Source organism: Metarhizium album (genome assembly GCF_000804445.1).
Source record: "Metarhizium album ARSEF 1941 chromosome Unknown scaffold_14, whole genome shotgun sequence".
Classification (NCBI taxonomy): domain Eukaryota; kingdom Fungi; phylum Ascomycota; class Sordariomycetes; order Hypocreales; family Clavicipitaceae; genus Metarhizium; species Metarhizium album.
Genome location: NW_024467588.1, coordinates 526,887 through 537,870, shown reverse-complemented (window position 1 = coordinate 537,870; position 10,984 = coordinate 526,887). Strand labels below are relative to the sequence as shown.

Here is a 10,984-nt window from a genome sequence, read left to right as displayed (position 1 = left end):
TCACAAGACATCCAGGAGCCTGTCCGCCATGGTGACAAAGCCCGCGTGTTCCTCGCCAATCCACAGATCCACCCAGTTCCTCGCCGCCCTGAACTCGTCGCCCTCCTTGTCCCACGCCTCTTCCCCCGGCCTCTCAACGTATATCGTCTTCAGACCGCACGCCTTGGCGGCCTTCAAGTCGCCCATATGGCAAGCAACCATGGCAACCTGCTCCGGCTCCAGACCCATCTCCCTCGCCGCGCCGAGATATGTCTCCGGGCGTGGCTTGTAAGCGCGAAACGTCTCGGCGCAAAACAGCCGGTGGAAGCCCAGGCCCCCGAAGTCGTTCAAGTCCCTCACCAGGCCCGTGTTTCCGTTTGACAGCGTTGCCAGCACGAGTTTCCCGCTGTCTCGCAGCCTGGCCAGCCCGTCCACCGCATCGGGCCAGGGAACGAGGCGGTGCCACACCAGGCTGAGCGAGTCTATTTCCGCATCTGTAAACAGCCCCTGGAGGCCCCAGGCCTCGAGGAGCTCGACGAGGCTGTCCCGGTGGTGCTCGTCGATGGACTTCCATGCGTCCCGCTCGGGGTCGAAGGACTTTACGAACTGGATATACGCCTCGCGCCAGGCTTGCGCGAAGCGGCCCCAGTCGTCTTCGTCTAGGCCGTCCAGGCGGTCTTTGAGGGCTGGCGACGGGCTGGCGGAGCGTTTGCGGTACGCGCGGAGTGTCAGCTCCTCCGTGACTGAGGAGCGCCAGTCTACCGTTGTGCCGAAGACGTCGAACGCGAGCGCCTTGATGGAGGTGAGGGGCGGCACTGTCGCGGCGGACGACATTGTGCGTGGGTTGCCGGTGCGGTCGGTGCCCTGCGGGCTGTGTCTGCGGTAGCTTCTTCTGTGCGGTCTGCAAAGTTCGCTCTGTCTGTGACGCAGACGCAGACGCGCCGAGAGATGGGTTGATTCTTAATTCTTGATTCCACCGTCGAGGTTGGGACTTTGCGCCGGTTGGAGTGGAAGATCACATGATGGGCGGGCAGCCAGTCCACGCCTTCCTATACCGTGCACTGTTTTCTTTCCTTTTGATTTTCCTCGGTTGTTCGTACCGAGCGCTGGCTTATTCAAGAGGGAGAAACAATGCTCGACTGTGTTCATCCCGCGGCTGTTTGGGTGGTCCTTTTGCACGAGCTTGGTATAGGGTAGTGCAGCAGCCACGTCGAACTTGGTCGTGCAAATGACTGACCGATGCTGCGCGCCGCCTTGTACGGTTGGGAATATGTTTCTCGGGAAAGACCTGGTGGCACTGGCATGGACCGAAAACCATACTTCGTCCCCGATGATTTCCCTCTGACAGTGGTTTCCTTTCCGTCTCTACGCACACATGTCGAATATCTTCTCCCCAGTCCTCTTCACGTCTCTGCCTCAACGGTTGGTCTGCTGGCGGAACACCGTCTCACAATCTCTGCTAGTCGCGCGTCTTGATTGTGAAAGCTCGAGGCTGCTCATAGACCACGAGGAGAAGTCGTTCTCCGTCTGCAGCAGTGAATGTTGGGGCAACGAACCGTTCCTTAAGGCCTCGCAACAAGGTACCATTACCATCAGAGACGCCGGCAGACCAGACCAAACCCAGACAACATTGATTGAGTCTCCGGCAGGGAGCGCAGAGACACCGGCTCGCGATCTTTTCGGGTCGAGATTGGATGTTGTGCTGGGCTTTGCCACGTCGTGCTTCTCCCACGGCAGACTTGCATATGCAAGTTTGATGATGCGGTCAACGCAAGGGCGGGAGCGTGCGTCTCGGGGCTTGTTTGGGCGCGGCAATACTCCGTACGTCCCGAGAATTCGGTACACGTCCTACCGCGTGGCCGCCATTCATGAACGTGAGCACTGAGGATCAGGATGGCCGGCCTGTGACATGATTCTTCCCGGACCGCGCTCTCCGGAACACACGGCCAACATTCCTTTGCGCAGATACAACACCTGCTACCGTGTACATACTGGCTCCTGGCCTCGCCGAAACGCAAGCTGGGTGTACGTACGAGAATTGCAGTTCCATCCCATCGTCTGAAGATGACCTCCTGCTTCCCGGTGATCTCAACGCGGCCGGGAGACAAGTAGACATGTCATCAATCACGAACCTGCGGCTATCGTTTTTGGGCACGGACTCGCGACTATGGAACTGCATTTTGAATGTATTTCTGAAACGAGACCAAGGCACAGTAGTAGTACGTATGCTGTAATGTGCTCGTTCCCAATAACAGCTGACAATACCGATACATGTGAGGTGATTTAATACCCTGCAGGAACATCCCCCGCATAACGCCGCAGTTGTGAAACAACAAAAGCAGCATGGAGGTAGCAGTAGTACAAGGGATGAGGATAAGCCCTGTTGCAAGAAGCTGGCCACGGCCTGTTCTCTCCCTAACATCGTGCTACTCCGTACTCGCCTGGCAGTTGCAACGTGGCACAAGACCCCCTACGAGGGTAGTGATCTGACAATGTTGGGCATTGACTAACTAGTACCGTATAACTACTTCCCCTACTTCGCATCTAAAGCTACAAAATGACCAGCATGTCTTAGTGCCATGGCTCGTAACTAGTACTCCGTACTATTCCGTTGGTAATACTACTCGTTAGTTGTTAATACCGATCGTAGTGTTGGTCAGTGATCCAAGGCTGGCGTACGTTGAGTTCTTCTCTGTCATCCATAGTACAAGTTCTGAACTGTAATTAATGACAAGTGGCCCCTTGGAAGAAACTCCCTACCCTCTCCACTTGCACTCCCCTTCTTTTACCAAGCATCGTGTCTAAAAGATCTTCGTCAAGGCGGAGCGGCTCGCCGGCGCGTGGACGGCCCGGGCATGGAAGATCCCGTCAGTGCTTTGAACCAAGAAAGGCTAAAGTTTCCCTCGCGTGATAACGTGACTGGTCGGTGCTGTAAATAGACCGTCGCCCGCCACGACGGAGGTGGTTGTGATAATTCGTCAACTAGTATTCAGTATTGTAGGGCCCTGAGCGGTTTGCCCCAACAGATTAGGCAAGAGAGGCTAGAGACACATGCAACTTGTGCGCCATCTTTCGAACTGGGTTAGATATGCAGTGGTCGCAATTATATTGACGTTGAGAGCTTTTCCATGTCCCCAGGGTGGCTTGCATTAGCACTCAGCTTTGACCTCTTGATTTTTTTTTTGGCGCCAACTTGTGCTGCATCCGATGCGTAGGACAGGACGGCATCAGAAACACAGGCATCTGCTGTCGTTCATGGTAACTTCTTCGTAATGAGGACAGAGTATGAAAACAAAGTTCGCCCCTGACCAGGGGTTTCAAGGTCCCGTCCTCCGAGAATGAGGACGGCCCGTGACGGCCACTCTGGCCGAAGGGAACAAACAAGAAAAAGAAATTACGGTCAATCTGGCATCTGTCACAAGGTTCCTGTCCTGGGACGTGACGGTAGAGCCTGCTTGTGACATTTGCACGAACCCAAGGCGATGCTGAAGAGGAACGAACCCCCTTGCAATTTCCACATGAGTTGAAACAAAATGTAACCAGAACAGAATCAAAGCTTGTTGATCTTTATAGGACAAAGAACTTGGCGTTGCGCTGTTGCTAAATCGGTTGAGGCTCAAAAAGTCCACTCCGTACGTGGTTGCTCGTGCAGCTCCGAGCAACAGCAAGCCAGGCATGCATGCATGCAGCGGTTGGGCCTTCAGCTGGAATTGATGGCGTTTGTACGGAGTACGGAGTACTCAGTTGGACGAGCGTCGGTAGGCTCGCAAAGTCGGCAGCAAAGATTGTGCAAGCCTCTGTGAGTATGATTCCATGACATCGATACGGCTTGCCACCAGATTGCTCTAGTACTTCCGCAAGGCGAAAGTACATTTTCTTTGCATTTGTACTCGGCATGCTGGTGCGATTTTTTGCACATGTTTGCAGCGGCATCATGATGAGAACCGGGAACACGGGTCACGTACTCCGTAGCGATCATGACTCTGTCCGACATGGATGGTGCCTTAGTGTACGGACACCATTGTATTAGCTGGCGATCCAATGACCCTGGCAGCCAGGTTGCCCAGTCCCAAGTCGCGATAACGGGCGGGCGTCGAGAGGGCATTCTCAGTGGACCCGTGGTCTAGCTCGGCGATGAACGCGCATGAGAAGTGAGCATGTAGCATTGCTGTTGTGCGTCTGAGAGTTGCATTTCGCTTGTCGCTCCAGGAATTGAGGGAACAACAAAACGCCAACCTGGGGAGGAGGGCGGAGCCCGAATTCGCAGCGATTTTGACGGTTCAAGGGTCGTGGGCGAAGGAAGCTCTGCCGACTTGCACGCCCGGAGCGTCCTCGACCGATGTGGAGAAATCTTCGCAGCCGAAGGATCTGGCTGGCCAAATTCGAGTCCGTCGTGGTTGGATCGCGATAGAGGTCGACGGAGCATTCCGGAGCAGTCCTCCAAGGTTGGTTGGTTGGCGAGCAACAAGTTGCATCGAGTGATGCAATGATCAGTGATGGGCAACGGGCAAGTGCCGCCGCCACGCAGTTGGCAGCAGGCGGCAGGCGACGGTGCGCTGCTCCTTCTTCGGAATCAATTTGCAGTGCCCCGGGCCAACAGACATGCAGAATTCTTCCACAACCACAACAGACCCCGTCCCTCGTGGCCCGATGCTGTCATGACACACAAGACATGCTACGGAGCATGGAGTACGGAATACGGAGTAGCCTGCACTCCAGGCTCCAATGCCTCCATCCGCGCGCGCTTTCACGCCACCCTGATGCCTGCCGGCTCACGTCCCATCGTCCCCTGCGGATGCCACCCGACAGGCTGCTCTGACCGGCTTCACCTCTTGGACCACGACGGCGATTTGTGACCGCAGACGACAGGGAGTCCCTGGTCACGATAACTAGCAGACATGAGGCCAAGTCCACTCGAGTAGTTAAATGGGACCCTAGGAGATTGACCATGACCGAGCCAGGGTACGGGAAAACAATTGCGGAGAGCCTTTCACTTCTACTCCGTACTGGCGCCGCAAGCTGTTGTTTTCTTCGTTTCTGAATTATGAACGCATGGAGAAGCTTTTGAGACTCATTGGGCTGCGGGACTGCTTTTTGTAAGCCAACAAACGTGCGGCCCCTTTGTCGTCGTGTCTTGGGCCTTGGCCCTTGGCTCGCCTCAGAGGCTCCGAATACCTGGCATCGTCGAAACTTGCTTTGGCCACCCTGTTTCGACAAATAATTTCCCGGGTCACCGACTTGGCCACATGAGTCCTACATCTCGGCAAGTCAAAGGTGGATACATAATAGGCCAGCATCTCACTCCAGCTTGATCAATCCTGCGGGACCTCGTTGTCTCTTCGCCGTTGGCTACTTTCCAGCTAGACGTGGACTGTCGATGCGAGATTTCTTAAACATTCGCCACTCTGTGCGGAGTGACTGCTTTCCCATCGCCTATTCATTTTTTGGCCTTGGCCATGACGACTGACGCCGCTTTGTTTCAATAAACCATCACGCCGTGGATCGACTGGACACTTATTTGTCGACGAGTTCTAACACCCCTAATGCGATGGCCCGGGGGAGCAGCAACTTTCGATACTAATACGTCATTTTAAATTATCCCCAACTGAGGAAGCTTCCATAGATCTCCTTTGGGACTTCCCCCCCCTGGACTTTCATAGGTATCCGTGCTACAGTACTATCTTCATCACCGATCTACTTGCACTTGTTCCGGCTGCTGCTGTCCCTCGGAGACAACTTCAATGACAGCTTGTCTTGTTGTGTGCAACCGAACACTACGCCCACTCGAACGATCTCTCAGCTAGGACATCACCATATCCGAGCGAAGCGGCAATTTAGTTGCCATTGAAAATCCTCTGGTAGCTTGTCGTGATTGAACTACGGGCCGCCGAGGCATGCATGGTGTTTGGCCTGCAATATTTGGCAGTGTCTTGGTGAGTCTGTCAGGTGGGTGTTACTAGGATTACTACGATTTCCTTGAATATGCCTGATTCCAATGATGGCTAACTGGTACTGATGATGATTCGGTCGCATGTAGCTCACATGCTAACCCAACGGGTTTTTCACATGGTGTCCAATTTGCCAGAGTTTTGCGATCAGCTACTGTGAGTGGCACTCCTTGGAAAAACTGTGCTGTATCACTTGAGTACAGGTGTTGCATCGGCAACTGCGGCTTTGTTTCGGGCGCTGCCCTTTATTTTTCTTTTGCTCGAGGCTAATGCACCGAAAGTCTCACAGAGGTATCGCCTCGTAGATGCTGTTGCTGAATGGGCCGTTGCTTCATAGTCAGTTGCCAACCGCCGAGCCGGCTGCATCTTTATGCAAGAGCAAGTGCTGTGTCACATTTATATTTTCCTGTCCTGGAAATCTTGCCTGCTAGTTACGCGTTGGATCGCGTTGTCTGATGCGTAGACCGATTTGTCAAGAGCTGTGGGTGACGTTCTTCGACGACTGCCCACCCACAACCCCGAAAATCATATTGAGATGACGGAGTGGGAAACATATGATGAGTGTGGGACCCAAGAGCTGGAGACGTCTACATCATCGACAAAACCAAAGCCGAACTACTCCCCAACGCCTTCAACAAGATCGAAGCGATCCTCTCGACGAACAGTGACGTCTCCGACAAGAGGCTCTTCACCAACCAGCATGGCATCAGATCGCACGAACAAGAGATTATCCAGAGACGTAACAAATGATGAGACCATTAGCATTCTAGATCCTCGGAGATTTACCCCAACACTCCATGCGAACCTAGTCTCGGAGATTCTGGCGTTGAGAAGGGATCAAGATGAGAAGACGAAGCAAATCGAGAACCTAGAGAATGCCCTGCACTCGGTCAAGGAAGAACATGAACAACTACAAGAGAGTTTTACTTCCTCCTCAAAGGAGAGTCGGTCTTTGAAACGACAACTTTCGCTTCTCGAGGGCGGGTCGTCATCCGCGCTTGTAGAACTCGCTCAAGAACGAGACGCGGCCGTTGATTCTATTTCCGAGACAAAAAAGAGGCTGGACTGGGCGCAAAGGAAGATTCGCAGCCAAGAAGATGACTCTCAGCGAGTTCATGAGCTCTGGGCACAGGAAAAAGATGGCTGGGAGGATGAACGCCGAAAGTATGAGCGAAAGCTACATATTGCGGAGAGTCGTCTGAAGATGGTCATCGATGAAATTGCCGCCTTTCAACCTAGTACCGTGGACGGAACTCCATATAGTGCTCTTCATGACCACGAGAGCGACGCGGAAGAAAGTGAGAAAGAGAATGACGCTGTCAGCGTTAGGACAATGAGTATGACCAACAGCATTCGACACTCTCCGATAAGTGGTCCAATACCGTATCCCGGCAATTCGCTAGCTGATGAACTGAACTTTGATGACGACCAGACAGATGCTGATGGACGTGAGAGCGCCTTGTCCATGCAAACAAGCCCAAAACACATACGAACTTTCAGTCGTGATAGTGTGACTGAAAGATTTCACTTCAGAAACCAGAGCATTGAAAGCTTGAGGCGCCCGGCAAGTGTGGCTCGGGGCAGGCTTTTCATGAACCCAGCTGTCCTTGAAGCATTGGAAGGCGTGGATGAAGAGATGGAATCACAGGCTCCTCAGACAACAGCACCGAGGGTATCTTACATGGACACCGGCATACAGTATTCTCCACCCCCTTCACCCTCAGCTCTTCGATTCAGATCAGCGACTCCAGTTGCCGCCTGTCAGCTTCCTAAGAAGTCAGAACATGACACACCTAGTCGGGCAGATACAGAAGTTGAGGCGAACCAGCGCAAGAAGAGGGTGCAGGTCGTTCAGCCGCTAAGTATCGGGCCTCCAAACTATGACAACAAAATGATCTCCGCAGCTGCTCAGACCATGGAGATGCCGCTCAGCCCGCCTAAAACACCGCAGACACCGTTTATTGAGCTTCAAACCTCGGAAAAGGTTCCTGTGTTGGTCACATCCTCAACACAGACAGAAGAAGCACCAGAGGCTCCCGATGTAGGCGCTTCCTTACCTTCGAAAAGGGCGCCCTCTCCGCCCCCGTTGCGTATTCCCACTATCAACATCCAGCCCCCGACGAGCCGGCCAACTACTCCGCAAGAGCCTCGCCTGCCGCAGCACTTCAAGCATTTTGGATGCCAAGTAAATCTTTCATCCATGCTTCCAACTAGCGATGCTTCTATGCAGACTGAAGGCATCCAAGTCGATAAAAGACTGGCCCTTTTGCCAGCGCATCTGCAGCCCTCGTCCATATCATCGTGTCCAATTTCGCCCAACGCTTCAAAGACAAAATCAGACAATGACTTCACCCCGGTCCCGCCACGAAACCCGAAGCGATTGACAAATAGTCATGACCAGGCTGACTTGGCATCGTCTCCTGTCACTTCTCGAGGAGACGACGAGAAGCTCCGAGACAGCTCTCTGAGTTTACATGACGACAGCCAAGCGCCATTTCAAAGAGGAACCACTAGACATAGCAACCGTGTTAGCAGCATTTTTGCTGGCTTTGATACCGCTAGTTCTGAGGAAGGTGACGAATTCGGTGATCTAGATGGCAGTGACGCGGAATTTCGAACTGCTTTGTCTGCACCTAAACCACCGTCAAATTCGACTAGGTCGACAAAGCGAGGATCTATTGGAGCCGCAACCACAGCATCTGAACAGCACAGGGTCAGACCGTTGATTAGAAGTCAAGTGAAGCCTGTCGGTACCGAAGTACACGGCTCCATCGACCTTGCGGACAAGGAGAATCGCTCCAAGGGACTTCACAAGAAGTTGTTGAGTCGAGCTCCTGAAAAGCCACTGCATGCACCAACATCGAGTTCACTGAATCGTACCAGCACAATACGGAAGGCAGCCATCATTCAGAGCGGGATCGCTACACAGAAAAGTCGCTCCAGAAGTCCCAGTCATCCCGATGGCAAGCATCCTCCGTTTCCTATACCTAACCGTGCAAGCTCGCGAAGGTCACAAATTGGTCTCTATTCGCCGAGCGAGGGCCATGAAAGTCCCACGAGGGGAGAAATGTGGCACCGTAGAGGTAGTAGTAGCCGTTCGTCTTATCAGTCGCACAGCATCCGCAAAGTTCGCTCTGCTGCTGCCTTACCGAGAGCTCATCGATACCGTAAGCACGGAAGTAGATCGCCGCCGCCATTGTCTCCATCAACCGAGGCACCGGAAAGCCCTGGCTTGCCACCTCTGCCTCAGAACGATATAACTACTCCACGCAGTCGACATGACAAGATCCTCTCCAGCTATCGCAAACATCGGCATGGCCTGTCTATCAACACGGACAACACTAACAACACCGGGCCTACAACAGACGCTAGTTCTTCTCACACGATAAGTGTTGTTGACGCTATTGCCCAAACCATGGTGGGTGAGTGGATGCTGAAGTATGTTCGACGACGCAAGTCCTTTAGTGTTCCTGAAAACACGGGCAAGGACGACAGCAGCAACGACCGGCACAGGAGATGGGTTTGGCTCGCACCCTATGAAAGGTCCATACTCTGGAGTAGCAAACAACCCTCGTCAGGCAACGCCTTGTTAGGCAAGACTGGCCGCAAACGTAAGTTGACAGTCTCGTGTGTTGTGGAGCTAGCAACGCGTTGCTGAGAGTAAAGTACCAGTCACAATCCAGTCAGTCCTGGATGTCAAGGATGATAATCCAGCCCCCAAGGTCATGCCCACAGTTTTCAACCGCTCGATTTTGATTTTGACACCTCAAAGAGCCTTGAAATTTACGGCGTCATCAGTCGAGAGGCATTATCTTTGGCTCACGGCGCTGTCATTCCTGGCTCATTCGTCCCAAGCGGTGCCCGAGATCATCTCGGCTCCTCATTTGAATACGAAGGAGCACCGGCAGCATCAGCACCAGCCGCCGCCCGATTTTGAAGCACCACAGCCAAAACATAAACGAGGCGGCATACGAGACTCTATTAGGCTCGCCAAAGGTAGAACGGCCGCCAAGATTGGCGTTCCCATTGTACCTAGTATTCCGAGTGCTCCATCGTCTCGAATGAGCGAGGCTACCGGACTTTGTGGCCATGGATCTTCATCAGCGGGCTTTGGGGGACACAGCCGAGAGCAGTCTGGAGAAGCGGCAGAGCCGCCGTTCATCCCTCGATTCTCAGAGCGAAGCGTTCACCCCAGCGGGACTCACGGTCGAAAACGAAGCAACACAGGAGGGCATGTGGCGCCTCCGTTATCATTTAGAGGGTTTTCTGGACCGGCAGGAGCCGGTAGCGGACCTCAGCACTCTGGCCAGAGTACAGCAAATGAAAGTCTTGATACGACGATGTCATCTGAAGCGCATCCGAGCCAAGCGTCTACCAACACGACTTGGAACATGAGTCAAACAGCATCATCGCAGCGCACATCCGAGGCATCATCTAGGCCTAGTAACTTTTTCGATGCCATTGGAACTGTTAGAATGGAAGCATTCATAAGTCCACTGGCCTACTCTCAGTACAACGAGTACCCCGATGAACAGAGTGAATATTATCGTAAAAGCTCCAGACGACGAAGCAAGGAGATTCGGAGGAGGAACAGCCGCAACCGACAGCGGGACAGCAGCAAACCGTGCAGAAGAGGAAGAGACGAGGAAGCCTACAGCAGAGGAAGATGCTCTGAGGAGGAAGATTACTTTCTTCGTGACGACCCTTTCAAGGGATTTTAGAGTCACGTGGAAGACCAACTCGATGCCACTTTGCAGTCAACGGCATCCAAGGCTTGCCGCAAGACGCCCCAAATTTTACACCATGACGGGATACCCTTGAGCCTCACCTTTTTTTTGTGTGTATGCGTATGTGAGTGTATTTAGACGAATGCGGTGGCCACTTCCACATAGCAGCATCGATCCCGTTGGCAGGTTCCTGTATGATGCATGGCGTTTAGTCTAGTATAATTTTCAGATGTGTATTCGCAATAAAGTGAAAAGAGACTGTTGAAGCCGGAAATGCCGGTGGCACTGCGAAGAGCGGCGCACGAAGCGAATGCCGCTCAAGAAGAGGAG

The 10,984-nt window shown here is 53.3% G+C and overlaps 2 protein-coding genes across 2 annotated transcripts; one reads left to right on the top strand and one right to left on the bottom strand.

Annotated features, from left to right (window-relative positions):
• MAM_05618 (haloacid dehalogenase, type II) lies at window positions 1–813 on the bottom strand (the record flags this gene model as incomplete). The annotated part of the gene is made up of 1 exon (XM_040824416.1): window positions 1–813. The coding sequence occupies one exon, from the start codon at window positions 811–813 to the stop codon at window positions 1–3; it is 813 nt and encodes a 270-aa protein (XP_040677741.1).
• A 5,814-nt stretch (window positions 814–6,627) lies between these two features.
• MAM_05617 (uncharacterized protein) lies at window positions 6,628–10,648 on the top strand (the record flags this gene model as incomplete). Its single annotated transcript, XM_040824415.1, has 2 exons — window positions 6,628–9,538; window positions 9,600–10,648. The coding sequence occupies 2 exons, from the start codon at window positions 6,628–6,630 to the stop codon at window positions 10,646–10,648; spliced, it is 3,960 nt and encodes a 1,319-aa protein (XP_040677740.1).
• Between the last annotated feature and the right edge of the window lie 336 nt (window positions 10,649–10,984).